General features: G+C 54.5%; 1 protein-coding gene across 1 annotated transcript in view; it reads right to left on the bottom strand.

The window, feature by feature from the left end:
• The window catches only part of PLOD1 (procollagen-lysine, 2-oxoglutarate 5-dioxygenase 1), a 29,834-nt gene that overhangs the window by 14,951 nt on the left and 291 nt on the right, over positions 1 to 14,592 (bottom strand). Inside the window, exons 2-8 of the mRNA XM_010849860.1 lie at positions 14,578 to 14,592; positions 6,014 to 6,105; positions 5,723 to 5,853; positions 4,541 to 4,704; positions 3,300 to 3,412; positions 1,491 to 1,554; positions 484 to 581 (exon numbers count right to left, since the gene is read on the bottom strand). Coding sequence (XP_010848162.1) covers positions 484 to 581; positions 1,491 to 1,554; positions 3,300 to 3,412; positions 4,541 to 4,704; positions 5,723 to 5,853; positions 6,014 to 6,105; positions 14,578 to 14,592 — 677 coding nt within the window. The remainder of the gene's footprint in view (positions 1 to 483; positions 582 to 1,490; positions 1,555 to 3,299; positions 3,413 to 4,540; positions 4,705 to 5,722; positions 5,854 to 6,013; positions 6,106 to 14,577) is intronic.

The following is a 14,592-nucleotide window of genomic DNA, read 5'->3' on the forward strand; positions in this document are numbered from 1 at the left end:
GAAGGAGTGGTTGAGGACCACACTCCTAGAAACCAGTTGGGATCCAGGGGCCTGTCCCTCAAGGGCCAGGGGAGGCTGGCCTGCACCCCTGCCCCTCCTGCAGCTCTGGGAGAACAGGGAACATTCTGTCCTGTTCAGGGCTGGCGAGGCCTCACGCCTTGGTGCAAACATGCAATGTTTGTTGAATGTAGGAACAAGTCTGCCCTGGGGTGGCAGAGTACAGATGACTCAAGGCAGCCCTGCCTGGGCCTGGATGGAGACAGTGCCTCCTCTGTGGTCCAGCACAGATAGGGCATCACTGACCGTGCCGGTACAGAGAGGCAGCACCATCCTGAACTCAGATGTGAGGACAGAGGCAGTGAGCGTGTCCCAGGTAGGTGGCCCCAAACCCAAGGGGAAGCTTGGGGTCACAGTGAGAGCACAACCCCGGATTCTGGATCTCTCCCCCCACGACTCTCCCCTGGGGCTGGGGCCCCTCCCTACCTTGGTGGGCCCGTTGCCATGAATCAGGACTGGGAGGGTGTCGTAGGCCAGGTTCCTCGCTCTCACTTGGCCCATTTCAAACTTGAGCACGACCTCATCTGTGGGTCAGAAAACAGAGACCTGTCCAGCATCAGGCCCAGAGGCCAAGTTCTGGGCTCCGACCCAGACAGTCTGCACATAAGACAGCAGGTAGGACTGCTCTGTCTGACAGTTATAAAATGCAGACGGGCCTTTTCCCAGAGGCCTGAGAAGACGCCTGGCACGGAGGCCTTTTGTGGTGGGTGATCATGTGAGGGGAGCCCCTCTGTGCAAGCCCCTGACCCACCCAAGAAGCAGTCTGGACCCAGCTTCTTAACCGAGGCTCATGAACTCCCAGAACCCACAGACGAAAGGGTGTGATGTCTCTGCACCTCGCTGGGATGGGACCCAGAGCTCTCCTCAGACTCTCAAAGGGGTCCATTTACCCCCATTAAATCACCAATCAACGATCTGGTCCAACTTCTCTTTTCTAAGGGTGGGAAAACAGATGCCCGAGGGTATGTGTTTGTGTCTTGCCTGAGGTCATCCAGCAAAATAGTGGCAAAGCAACGTCATCACCAGCCACTGACTTGGGACCAGGCCAAGAGCATTTGTGGTTTCAAGTGTCAAGCAGCCTCTCTGCTTCCCATGTCATCCATCAACTCCCTGCCCCCAGCTCAGGAAGTCTTCACTTGGGAGGTGGGAGAGCAGGGGAAGGAGGTGAAGTAGGCTCACCTTGAAGGACCAGGGACGCAGGGCAGGGATGGGGTACCCACTGAGTGCATCACCCAGCCCCTCCCAGTCTGAGCCCTGGTGTCCCGCAGGTTCTCTGGACTGACCTTCTGGCCCTCCTTTCTTCATCCCCAAAGAGACATAGCTCTGCCCCCAGAGAAAATCCCAGCACAACAGCTGAGAGGAACCTCCTTGGCTGGAATCCTCATCTCTTTACCACTCCTCTCAGGATCCCCCTCCCTGTCGGGGCTGCTCACCCAAGGCTCCATCCAAATTCTGGAAGATTCGGCAACGGTGGTCCAGGGTGATATTGATCTGCTCCTGTAGGAAAGAGGGCATTGGACTGCACCAGGAACAAGCCCTGGCAGTGGACAGGGCTCCATCACCCAGTGTGGGGAGCCAGCCCTCCCACTTCTGCCACTTCCTCTCCCTCCATCCGCTTTTCCCCGTCACATCAGGGCAGCTAGGATCCCTGGGAAGCCAGTCAGTGGCCAAGCCCCTGGGATTTACTGCTGTAGCACCTTTATTCATGAGAACTAGGGACTCTCTGAACTGGAAAGAATCTAAGGGGACAGCTGGTTCAACAACAGCCGTTGTGATAACAGATGCTTGTTTAGCACTCAACTGGGTGCCAATCACTATTCTAAGTATTACATGCACACTCATTTAATCCACAGAACATCCTTGTGAGAAAGTATCATCATCATTGCATTTCACAGATTTAAAAACAAGGCACAGAGAGGTTGGATAATTTGCTCAAGGTCATGCAGCTAGTAACTGGCTAAGCTGGCATTGGAAACGGGCAGCCTGGCCCTGAGGTCCATGTTCACGACATAACGCTACTGCTTGCAGATGCGACTATGTCTCAAGGAGCCCTAGGTCAGGCCAAGTGACACTCTAGGCTCAGCCTTCATCCCACAGAGAGCAGCTCTACCATTTTAGACCACAGGCTTCTACTAGCAATGTCACTGGAGGCAGAGGGGAAGGAGAAGGAAGGACTGAGCCAACAAAGATCAAGTTCATAGTTTCCACTGCACAAGTCCAACTGCTTCACTTCATTATTTCATGGATAATAAAAATTGAGACCCAGAGAGGGAAAGTGACTTACCCTTTGTCAGGCAACACAGCATAAATTGGGGTTGAGGGGGTGTGCAGGGCAGAATCCAGGAATACTGACCCTCTCCCCAAGAGTTCCCTAACTTTCCTGCCTGCCCAGAGGACACTGGCTGGCTTTGGGGCTACACCTGCTCGGTTCTACCACCTCCACTCCCCTCAAGGATCCCTGCCTTGAGACAGGCTCAGAGGCCTGGCCTGTGGGGCCCAGGTCCAGTCAAGACCTCATCAGTCCCTTAGAACTCCTCCAAGTTGGGTGGGCCAGGGGCAGCTCAGGCTGTCAGTTCCTTTCATGACCATCCTCACCACCTGCCATGAGGCTGTAAATTCCTCCTCTGCCCGGTTTGAGGGTTCAGGAGGGCAGAAACCCCAACTGTCTCGTTCATTACCTATGCCTGACAGTGTCTCACACACAACTCAGCAAATATCTGCTGGGGCTTCCCTGGTGGCTCAGTGGTTAAGAATCTGCCTACCAGTGCAGGAGACACAGGTTCAATCCCTGATCCAGGAAGACCCCACAGGCCATGGAGCAACTAAGCAGGCGCACTGCAACTATGGAGCCTGTGCTCTAGGGCCTGGGAACTACAACCACTGAGCCCACTTGCTGCAACTACTGAAGCCTGAGTGCCCTGGAGCCCAGACTCTGCAGCAAGAGAAGCCACTGCGATGAGAAGCCTGAGCATCAGAACTGGAGAGTAGCCCCCATTCTCTGCAACTAGAGAAAAGCTGGTCCAGCAACAAAGACTCAGGACAGCCAAAAATAAAAAGGTAAATACTATAAATAAAATGTTTTTTAATACCTGCTGAATAAATGAGTGAATCAAAGAATATGTAAGTGGGGTGTCAATGCCCAGCCCAGGGGGTCAAGTCTGGGGGGTAGGGGCTGCTCCCAGTGCAGCCCAGTCTGGGGGATCCAGTGTCAAGATCTCACAGCCCTACCCACTGCTGCTTACCCTCTTCTCTGGGTCCAAGAAGATCTTGGTGTAAAAGAGCTGATCGCTGTCGCTGTCCTGGCCTTCCCACTCTGCCACCAGTTTGCTAAGGTTGGGAGCATAACCGATGAAGCCTGGGGGTGGGGGACATATAGACAGACACTCAATTTCTGGCCTCTGAGTCAGGGGCCTCCTCCCAGCCTTCCCTCTCACCCACCTTTCACTTCTTTATTCATAAGCCCTGCCTCCTCTCAGAAGCCCTCCTGGATTGAGGGGAGGTGCTGTCTATAGGCTGGAAACAGCCTATCTGTTAATGCTACTTGGTGACAAGTTCCCACTGAGCCCAGAGAGAAAAATCACTGTTGTCCATTAAGCTGCACCAGTTCAGGTCCTGGGCAGCACACAGGAGGGGAATGAATGAGTTACACTGAAGCCCAGGAGTAAAGGGCTGGTGGGGCATAGGTTTGGAGCCCCTTTTCGACAGTTATCCAGGAAACTTGACCCAGAGAAGGGCAGAGGCTGAGCCGAGGTCACACAGTGCAGGAGGGGATAGAGGGAAAAGCCCACATAGCTCCTTAACTACTGTGCAGCCTGGTGGGAGGGAAAGAGAAAAAGCAGGTGGGCAGCCAGGAAAGGGCCCCGCCCCAGAGGACACCTCCACCCCTGGGCCAGGGCCAGGCCATCTGGGCTGCGCTATCTCAGCCAATAGGGAAACAAGGTTGCTGGAGCAGATCCTCCCTTCGTGGCTAGACAGGGGAATCCAGAATAAAATATGGGTTTTATTCTCTGTGCAAGGGGAAGTCACTGAGCAATATGTGTGGACTCGCATCTGTGCTGGATGGAGAATGGACTGGAAGAGGAGAGGCTAGAGGCGGGCAGAGCAGTCAGGGGACTACTGCCCATGCCAGCAGCCCGGAGAGGCGGTGGCCAGGGGTGTGGATGTGAGAGGGCAGACTCCAGAGATCTCTTGGAGTGGGAGTGGTGTGACCTGCTGAAGGTAAGGTGGGGGAGGGGAGGGAGGAATTGGGGGTGACTCCCTGTTTTATCCTGTGCAGATCAGGGGAGCTATTGAATGAGATAAGCAAGACTGCAGTGGAGCTGATTTAAAGGTTAAAAACTCAGGAGTTCTTCTGAGGACTCTGCATTCAGCAGCTCGTGATAGCCATGTGGGATGTCGAGCCAGGGGGTCCTCCCCAAGGCAGTGGATGGACCTCTCTGGAGCCTGCCCTGTCCGCCACACACTGTGCACCCGGGGTCCTCACCTCCAGAGCCCAGGAACCTCTTGCCATCGGACACCACCGGGTACTTGGCCTCCAGCCTGCGGTCCGGGTAGATGAGCTCCTCGGCCGAGAAGACCACCTGGCTCCTGGCCTGCCGGAACTTCTTCAGGAGCTCTCGGGGCCCCGAGGCAAACACCACATCATAGCTGTGGCCAGAGCCGGGAAAAGATGGAGCAGGGCGGCGAGGAGACGGGGTTGGTAGGGGAGCAGGGGCTCAGAAGGGCACAGGCAGGAGGAGCCCAGGCTTCCCTGGTGGCTCACATGGTAAAGAATCTGCCTGCAGTGCAGGAGTCCCAGGTTCGATCCCCAGGTCAGGAAGATCCCCTGGAAAAGGGAATGGCTACCCACTCCAGTATCTTTGCCTGGAGAATCCCATGCACAGAGGAGCCTGGTGGGCTATAGGCCACGGGGTTGCAGAGTCAGACACGACTGAGCGACTAACACTTTCCTCCTCCCACGCCTGCCCTGGGCCACATCTAGTAAATGATCAGCTCTGTTACCTTTGACCCTGCCCATCAAGTTTCCACCCCCTCCCTGGGCAGAGACATGGTCCCCATAATCTGTGACCATTTCACACTCAAAGCATAGCTCAGCGGGCTTCCCTGATGGCTCAGTGGTAAAGAATCCACCTGCAGGAGACACAGGTTCGATCCCTGGTCTGGGAAGATTCCACATGCGACAGAGCAACTAAGTCCATGTGCCACAACTACTGAGCCTGTGCTAGAGCCCAGGAGCCAAAACTACCAAGCCCAAAGAGAAAACTGAGCCCCGTACACCACAACTACTGAAGCCCGAGAGCCTGAGAGCCTGTGCTCAGCAACAAGAGAAGCCACCGTAATGAGAAGCCCCGTGAAATGCAACCAGGGAGTAGCCCCTGCTCATCACAACTAGAGAAAAGCTTGCAAACAGCAATGAAGACCCAGTGCAACCAAAAACAAATATATAAAATTATATATACTATATATACATTAAAAGAAGCATAGCTCACCATACCTGGGCAGGTCCTCCCACCCATCTTTTCACCAAGAGTGGAAATGGGTCTTTTCTGGGGTGCATAGATCCCTTAGAACTGTAGGCAACCCTAGCTACAGTAATCCCCACCTCATCCCTGATGTCCTGGCAGGGCTTCATTCTAGAATATTCTTCTACCTCTCAGATGCCTACCTGTCTGTGAAGAGAATGACCAGGTTCTCCTTGTCGGCGTGCTTCTCCAGGGCTTTCTTCAATAGCCGGACCTTCAGCCCTCCGCCTGCCAACATCGCCTCCCCAGGCCAGTCCTCCCCCAGCCCCAGCGCCTGCAGAGACAGGCCCCTTAACATGGGCTTTTGCTAAAAAGAAACCTGGCCAGCTCAATTTCCAGCCCCACCTGGGCATCTGACAGACCGAGCATCTTGACTTCTATCTGTCCAGCACCTCCCCTCGGCTGTCTCTGCCCCCACCCAGGGAGCCCCCTACCTGGATCTTGTAGTTGAAGAACTGAGCTGAGCGCTTAAAGCGTCGGAACCCCTCGGTCTCCTTCGTAGCCACAGTGAGGACCAAAAGGTTGTCTAGGGACAGAGAAGGGAACGGAGGATGAAGAGAGGTGACGTCAGGAGTGGGTAACTGTGCCCAAAGGGATGTGTCAAATCTCACGGGATGTATCTTCACATCAACCCATCACAGACAAGGGCCCAGGGAGGAAGGGGCACATCTAAGATCACTCATCAGGTTAATGTCAGAGGTGGGACATGACATGGGTCTCTGTCCATCTGGTGACTGACCAACATGGCAGGAAGCGCCCAGGGCAGAGGCGTCTGCACCTTGCATTGTGGGACTGGGTCTCTGGATTTGGGGGCAGAGGAAAGGATTCGCTCTGAGTGTTGAACACCAGGAGGACCTCTCTTGCCACTGTCAGACATCAGCCTGGGAACAACCTCCACTCTCCCTGCCTGCACTCAGGGCAGACATTGCTAACTGATCTCAACACATTTTTGTGTTGAGCCTCACTTGGCCTTGGATTCTCCTAACACCATGAGAACCAAGAAGAGTTGGCCTGCAGTAGAAATTCACTTGAAATCCTGGCCTTTGGCCAAGAGTGGCTATGCTACCTTTAAAAAAAAAACAAAAAAAACACTTCTTAAAATTTTATATTGGAGTATAACCAATTATCCTGGAATAGGAAATGGCACCCCATTCCAGTATTCTTGCCTGGAAAATTCCATGGGCAGAGGAGCCTGGCAAGCTACAGGCCATGGGACCGCAAAGAGTCAGGCATGACTGAGCACATAATTGATTAACAAGGTTGTGATAGTTTCAGGTGGACAGCAAAGGAACTCAGCCATACATATCCATTCTCCCCCAGATTCCTCTCCCCCAGGCTGCCACACAACACTGAACAGAGTTCCCTGTGCTATACAGTAGGTCCTTGTTTGTTATCCGTTTTAAATAGAGCAGTGGGTATATGTCCATCCCAAACTCCCTATCCCTTCCTCCCATCCTTACCCCCAGCAACTGTAAGTTCGTTCTCTAAGTCTGTGAGTCTCTTTCTGAAGTAAGTCAGACAGAGAAGGAAAAATATTCTATGGCATTCCTTATATGTGGAATCTAAAAAGTGATATAAATGAACTTACTTATGCTACCTTTTTAACAAGGAACCACTCTGGACTCTGCAGGGTGGCTTTATCTCTACAACAGAACCTCCTGGAAACTCTCCCACATGCCGTCTCTGGGAGCCCTGGACAAACCATTCCCAGACCATACTTTGAGACTGCATTCTCTGGGAAGTAAAGGCTCTGGGAGTTCCCTGGTGTACTAGTGGTTAGGAGTCTGGGCTTTCACTGCTGAGGCCCAGGCTGAATCTATGGTTGGGAAAAAAAACAAAACAAAACTCTGTAGCTGGCTTGGCTAGGCTCCTGGCTCCTTTCCTTACCAACTGCGTGAGCCTGGGCAAGTCCTTAACCTTCTGAGCTGCAGTTTCCCCCTTGTAAAACAGGGGTAATAACCGTACCTGCTTCCCAGGGCTGCTAGACTAATTAAATGAGATCAGGCTCTGGTGGTTCAGACAGTAAAGAATCCACCTGCAATACAGGAGACCTGGGTTCAATCCCTGGGTTGCAAAGATCCCCTGGAGAAGGGAATGGCTACCCACTCCAGTATTCTTGACTGGAGAATTCTTTATGGACGGAGGAACCTGGCGGGCCACAGTCCATGGGGACCCAAAGAGTCAGACACGACTGAGTGACCAACGCTTTCACATTTTTCACTTTCTGTGCTCAGTCATGAGCGCTTTTTCACTTTCACACGCTCAGTCATGTCTGACTCTTTGTGACCCCATGGACTGTAGCCTAGACCCTTCTGTCCATAGGGATTCTCCAGGCAAGAATACTGGAGTGGGTTACCATGCCCTCCTCCAGGGGATCTTTCCAACTCAGGGATCAAACCCAGGTCTCCTGCATTGCAGGCGGATTCTTTACCGTCTGAGCCACCAGGGAAGCTCATTTCACTTCCAGGCCTGGAATATCCTTGTTGGAATGCTGGCACACACTAAGAGCTACTCTTGGTGCTGATCACTGAGAGGCAAACGCCTTGCTCTGGCATTCAGGGCCCCTGCCCACTGGCCTTTGACATCCTCATTCCTTCCACCAAGCAGGCCCTGCTCCTCACCTTGCTGGGCACCTCCCTCCTGCCAGGGCTTTATCTCTCTGCCCTTTCTCCAACCTTCCTCCCGGTCTCAGGGCCAGTGACACTTCTTCGCTACCTCCACGTCTATGAAGCCTTCTTGGATTTCTCTTGACCTCTCTCCTGCCCTCAGAGGCAGGACTCCATCATCTGCAGCACTCATCATTGATTCGCTGGGTGAGTCTTGTTTCCCTGGGGTCTAGGACCTAGCACTTTTATGGCCACTCCAAGTGGCCAGGCCAGCACAGGTAGGTCAGGCCCTCTCACCCTGACCTCCCCAAGAAGTCAGGAGGAGCCTGGGCTAAAAGAACAAAGGGGTAAAGCCGGCTGAGCCCCCTGCTCTGGGACCAGGCAGCTGGTCCCAGAGCAGGGGGTTGGCGCCAGGCAGCCGGGCCAAGATTGGCAAGAATCCACTGATGGTGGGTCCAGAGACCTGGGGCAGAAAAGGGTGGATTCACTAGGCAGGTGTGCAGAGGGGAGGCCTCACCATCTGACCCTGGGGTCCAGAGAAGAGGGGTGTGGCTCACACTCAGGGGAAGGATTCCCCTCAACCCGTCTGGATGGTTAATTCTGCCCCCAGGCAAGGAGAGCCAAAGCCTCAGCTCTCAGGCCTTCTAGTCTACAGCAGGGACTGCTGGGGACAGGAAGAGTGTCACATTTCATGGATGGAAAAAGCCAGTGTGTGCATCTATGTGAGATTCTGGATTCTCTACTGGCAAGGGCTCCTGAAGTCAGGCGGCAGGAGGAGGGGCGGGGGGAAGACTCAGACACAGTAATCTGCCCAAGGCAGCACAATGATGTGGACGCAGACATCGGGCTCTAAAGGCCCCTATCTTAACTCTGCATGCCCTGCTCAGGCCTGGATTGTGGTCAGGCATCCGTCTCCATCTAAAGAGACGGTCCAGCCAGGCCCTCCCCATATGCCCCCTTCCACCTGCCCAGCCTGTCTCTGCTCAGTTTTCCTTGCCAGGGTACCTTACAAATTCTATACTCCTTGGGCAACACAATGTCCACTCTCCTGGCCATGATCGCCCAATACAGGGGGTCCCAAACCTGCCTGCATATTAGCATCACAAAGGAGGTTGTGAAATCTACACTCCTGGGTCCCAGGACCAGCAATCTGAGATGGAGCCAGGAGGCTGGATTGGATTCATCCTCCACTTCCCTGGTGATTTCTGATGTCAGCCATATTTAGAAACCTCTGGTTCCACCCATCCCCTGGTCTTCTGACTCTAGGCTCCAATGCAGGGCCTGGGAGGCTGATGTTGTTCAGTTGCTCAGTTGTGTCCGACTCTCTGTGACCCCATGGACTGCAGTAGGCCAGGATTCTCTCTCCTTTACCATTTCCCAGAGTTTGCTCAAACTCTTGTCCATTGAATCAGTGATGCCATCCAACCATCTCATCCTCTGTCGTCCCCTCCTCCTCTTGCCTTCAATCTTTCCCAGCATCAAGGTCTTTTCTAATGAGTCGGCTCTTCACATCAAGTAGCCAAGTATAGGCGTTTTAGCCTCAGCATCAGTCCTTCCAATGAATATTCAGGGTTGATTTCTTGTAGGATGGACTGGATAGGACCACCCATCCCCTGGTCCTCTGACTCTAGGCTCCCGTGCAGGGGCTTGGGAGGTGGTTCACAGCAAGAGAACTCAAGGCAGGCTCCTGCCCTAAGGGACCCTGGCACCAGCTCTCAACATCCCCATGAAACTGCCCTGATGAATCCAACCGGCACCCTATTCTTTTGTCCTGCCTGCAAAACTTGCTCCTTCCCCAGACCACCTCCAGGAAGCCCTCCTCAATCTCATCCCCTTATCCATCGGTCCTCAGCTCAAGCAGTCTCAGTGTGCCCAGCAGGTGCAGTACCAGTACAAACCTGCTCGCCGTCTCTTTGTCATGCTGAGCCCAACATGTCTATTTCCTCGGTGCCCCTCCCCCTCTCCAAGGCTGGGACTGAGTGTGACTTGGGCCTGATGTGCAGAGTGTGGCCTTCGGAGCCCTGTGGGAACTGACTAGTAGGCACTAGCACCAGCTGAGCCTTGACTCAATGCCATGAACTGCCTGAGGCGTGTCACATCTGTTATCGAACTTAACCATCAACATCTTAAGCGGGGACTTTTCTGGTGGTCCAGTGGTTAAGAATCCTCCTGCCAATGCTGGGGACACAGGTTTGATCTTGGTCTGGGAAGATCTCTCATGCTGCAAGGCAACTAAGCCCGTGCACCAGAACTACTGAGCCTGCACTCCAGGGCCTGTGCTCCATGACGAGAGAAGCTACCACAAGGAGAAGCCCACTCACCGCAACTAGAGAAAAGCCTACAGGCAGCCATGAAGATCCAGCACAGCCAATTAAATAATTTTTCAAAAAACCATCCTATGTGATAGGTGATATTTCTACTCTCCTTCTTATAGGTGAAGAAACTGAGGCACAGAGAAGCTACATAACCTGCCCAAGGTCACAGAACCTTGAAGTATAGGACAGGAATGAGTTGGAATCCCACACGTCCATGCCCTTCACCTCCCTGTCCAAGATCCTGGAATGCTGGGAATCCCAGCTGCTGGCTGAATCCAGCCTTTCCAGCCGCCTTCTCTCAGGCCTCCCCAGCATGGGCACCCGGCTCCAGTCACACGGTAAGGTCTCTTACCAATTCACCGCGCAGCCAGAGCTCTGGACAGCCCACAGGGTAACAACGTGGAGGATTCGCCGTCCATGAACACCAGGGACCCGCCCACCTGCTTGCTGTCTGGTCCAGCCAGCTGCCACGGGCTGAGGCCAAGGCCCATGTGAGGCCGGCCATCCAGGGCTCTCGGTCCCCTTGACCTGCTGCTCCAAGTCCAGCAGTGGTTTCCCTGGAAAGATGATGACCCATGATCCAGGGTCAGCAGAGATAAACCAGACAGCAGAGCGGAGTGGCAAACTGCGAAAGACAGACTGCTGGGAGAGTAACTTAAACTCTCTGCGCCTCTGTTTTCCTATCTGCAAAATGGGAGTAGTAACAATAGTATCAGGGAATTCCTCGGCAGTCCAGCAATGGTTAGAACTCTTCGCTTTCACTGCTGAAGGTCCAAGTTCAATCCCTGGTCACAGAACTAAGATCTTGCAAGCTGTACAGCGCAGCCAGGAAAAAAAATCACCTTCCTCCAGAGACTCTTGTGAGGATTGAATGAGCTTGGCTGGGGAGTCCCAGGAGTTTTTGTCATAGGGAACCTCCCCTAACAGAGGGAGCTGTGCTGGGGGGACCAGGATGGAGGGGAGCTGCCTTCCTGAGAGCAAGAATGACCGGAAAGGCTGAGCCAGGGGCTTGCAGGAGTGCAGACATCTCTCTGGGATCCTAAGAGAAGGCTGAGGATTCAGGCCAGTTCAGCTGTGCTCCATGGTATGCCAACTCCTCGCCCCAAGCAATGCCAGCCCAGGCAAGGGGGCAGACGGTCTGTGTGTCTTGGATTTCAAGGTGTGGTCAGGACACACCCGGTCTGCTCCCTAGGGAGGTGGAAATGAATGAAAACTCCTCCCCCATCCCCAACGCCCACCTGAGGCTGGAACGGAAGCAGAGCCGGGAAATGGGGATTCCCAGGGCCAGAGCCAACCCTGCCTCTCCCCAGAGGTATGGCCTCCCACTCACACCCTTAGGTCTCCTCAGACTCCCCCCTCCCAACACACACACACACACACCAACCAGCTGGGTCTGCCTGCTTCTCCATTTCCCACTGTTCCACAGCAGGGCTTGAAGCTCCCACCCGAGCCTAGCTGGTCATCCTGGAGCCTCAGACTACGGGGCTCGGGCTTGTCCTCCCTTCTCCGTGGCCAGATGAAAGCCTGCAGGGAAAGGTGTGAGCCTGGGAAGAAGGGAGAGGGAAAAAAGGCAGAAAGGACAGGGCTGCCTCTGGGGACTCTCCTGCTCCCTCAGCTATGTGCAAATTTGCTTGTTTGGATCCTGCTTTATTGAAAGCCTTTTCTGGTCCCCCCCATCAGTCTGGGGGCTCCCCCAGGAGGGGGCAATGTCTCTTCCCTCAGGCACAGAGGGCTCTGTATCCCCCACCAGATTGGGTGTCCACTGCGGTGAGGAGCTCTGTGTCTTCCCGCCTCAGATTGGGAGCACCCTGAAAGTGAGAACCATCCATCTTTCCCTCCCTGTGTCGAATCCTTGGGTGTTTGAAGGGTGGACAAGCTCTTGAGAGAATCTCCACCCTACCGCCCAAGCCCCAAACAGCAAGTTCCTGGCCCCACTTCAGGCCTCGCTGGACCCCCAAGGGACATCTGGCCCAGTGCCTGCGCCTGCCCCATGGAACTTTCCTCTGCAGCTGCACCATCTTGGCCACCTGGTGCTGGGCTGGGTGTCCCCGCCCAGCCAGGGGAAGGAAGGAGCTGGCCTCGACGGGAGGCCAGTAGGCAGCTTGAGCAAGGCCTAGAGAAAAAACTTCCATCCTCCGCTGTCTTCTTAGCCAGCAGACTGAGGGGTCTCAACCAGCTGGGTCTGGGAGAGCTGGAGAGACTCCTCCTAGCAGCATCTCCCAACAAGGACACCCCTCTAGCCAAAAGTAGGGGTCAGCAGGATCAAGCAGAAGGTCTGAGTTGCAGTCAATGACGCCACCTCCAACCAGCTGTGGCAACCTGAGACCAGGGGTCTAACCTTTTAGGGAACTCAGTCTTTCCAACTGCAAAATGGGCCCAATGATTACTTACGCTATCAAAAAGGTCTGAATGGAGCAAGGGAAGCACAGGGCAGCCACTTGAGAGCAGCCTGATGTTGGCCACATGTCTGGGGACCTGCTTATCTACCAGGTGCTTTACCTGGATTATCTCAGCAACACCCAGAATCCTTCACACTCTGTGGAGGCTGCCTTGCACCTACTCTGCCCCCTCTCATCTCCTGCTGGGGCCTTGTCCTCAATTTGGTCTCTCCAACTCACCCCCCTGGGCTTCATCATAGGTGGCTGGGGTTTCTCTCCTGGGATGGTCTGAAGTGGAGGGAGCCTACATCAGTAGAAGCAGAAGGAAGAGAGACTCAGGGGGTAAAAAGGCCAGCAACTAGACCCCGGCCACAGGCCCTTTGCACATACCACCAGCCCAGCCCTGTGCTTGGCACCGCCCTCACCGGATTTTTTGACGGGTCTTACTGTCCTGGGTACTCCACAAAGTAGCACTGGGCACAAGAAAGAAAATGCCTTGATGGCCTGGGCATTGAGCTGAACTCTCCCCAACAGGGCTCAACCCATGGAATCCCTGTTCGAGCTCTGGGACTGAGGTATGTTCACTCCTGTTTTGCAGGCTAGAACACCAAGCTTCACAGAGATGAAGCAACACTCCTTCCCCATGGGAGACATGCAGCCTTGGGCAGACCCTGACACAAAGGAAGTAGTCAAGAAACGGTGGTTCCCACCCCTTCTCCTGGCCCAAGTCTGCTAAACTACCATCCTGTGTTCGCAGGTTCTCTTGGAGGGTGGACCAAGGAGAACAGGGATGATGGAGGCTGTGGCCAGTCTGGCTCTGCTTCGCTGGGCTTGCCTCCACAGCCTTCAGTGTCCTCCTGGGGGCTCTCAGATGCTCACTGGGCAGGTGGTCCAGGTAGAGCTGAGGAGGAGCGTAGCACCCACTTGGGATGGTGGGACACCTTGAAATCCAATCTGCCTTTTGTAGGAGCACTAGACCCGGAATCCAGCAGATCTGAGACCTACCACTCCAAGGCTGGACCTCCCTGGGCAGTCACTGCACCTGTCTGGGCCCCAGTTTCCTCATGGGCAACCCAGACAGAGTTAAGACCCACCTGGCAGGGGCAGAGCAAACCACAGAGGACACAGGCAAGTATCAACGGTTCTGGCATTTGAGCCACCCCTTCCACCCCCAACCCTGCCCAGGGGCCCCTCACTCCATGGTTGTGAGTCCTAGGTGTGAATCCAGGTTCCAAAGTCCACAAGCAGAATGACCTTGGGCAAGTGAGTCAACTCTAGAGCCTCAGTTTGCCCAGCTGGAAAATGGGAATAATAGAAGGATAGGCTTCAGCTTGGGATCGGCTTAACTGATGTCTGACCCGTGGCCAGTGCTCCATACATGGTAGCTACTGTTCTTATTATTATGAGGGCTATTATTATTTGACCCTTAGGGTACTGAACGTCTGGACTTCGGCCATTCTTCCCCTCCAGCGGCATGAAAGTGGGAACCACAACCCTAAGAGGGGAAGTGACTTGTCCAAGTCACCAGCGAGTCAGGGAACCAGCAGCCTGAACCCAGAAACCCTCGGAAGCCCAGGACTTCCCTACAGACCGCTCCTAACGGAGGCAGCCCCTAGACCAGCCCTCCTGCCCCCATCCTCCCGCTCCAGCCCCTAATGCCTCCCTCCCGCACCCCACCTCCCCAGCCCAGAGCCCTCACCCTCCGGCTTGGCGT

The sequence above is a fragment of the Bison bison genome, unplaced genomic scaffold, assembly GCF_000754665.1.
Source record: "Bison bison bison isolate TAMUID 2011002044 unplaced genomic scaffold, Bison_UMD1.0 scf7180017864289, whole genome shotgun sequence".
Lineage (NCBI taxonomy): Eukaryota > Metazoa > Chordata > Mammalia > Artiodactyla > Bovidae > Bison > Bison bison.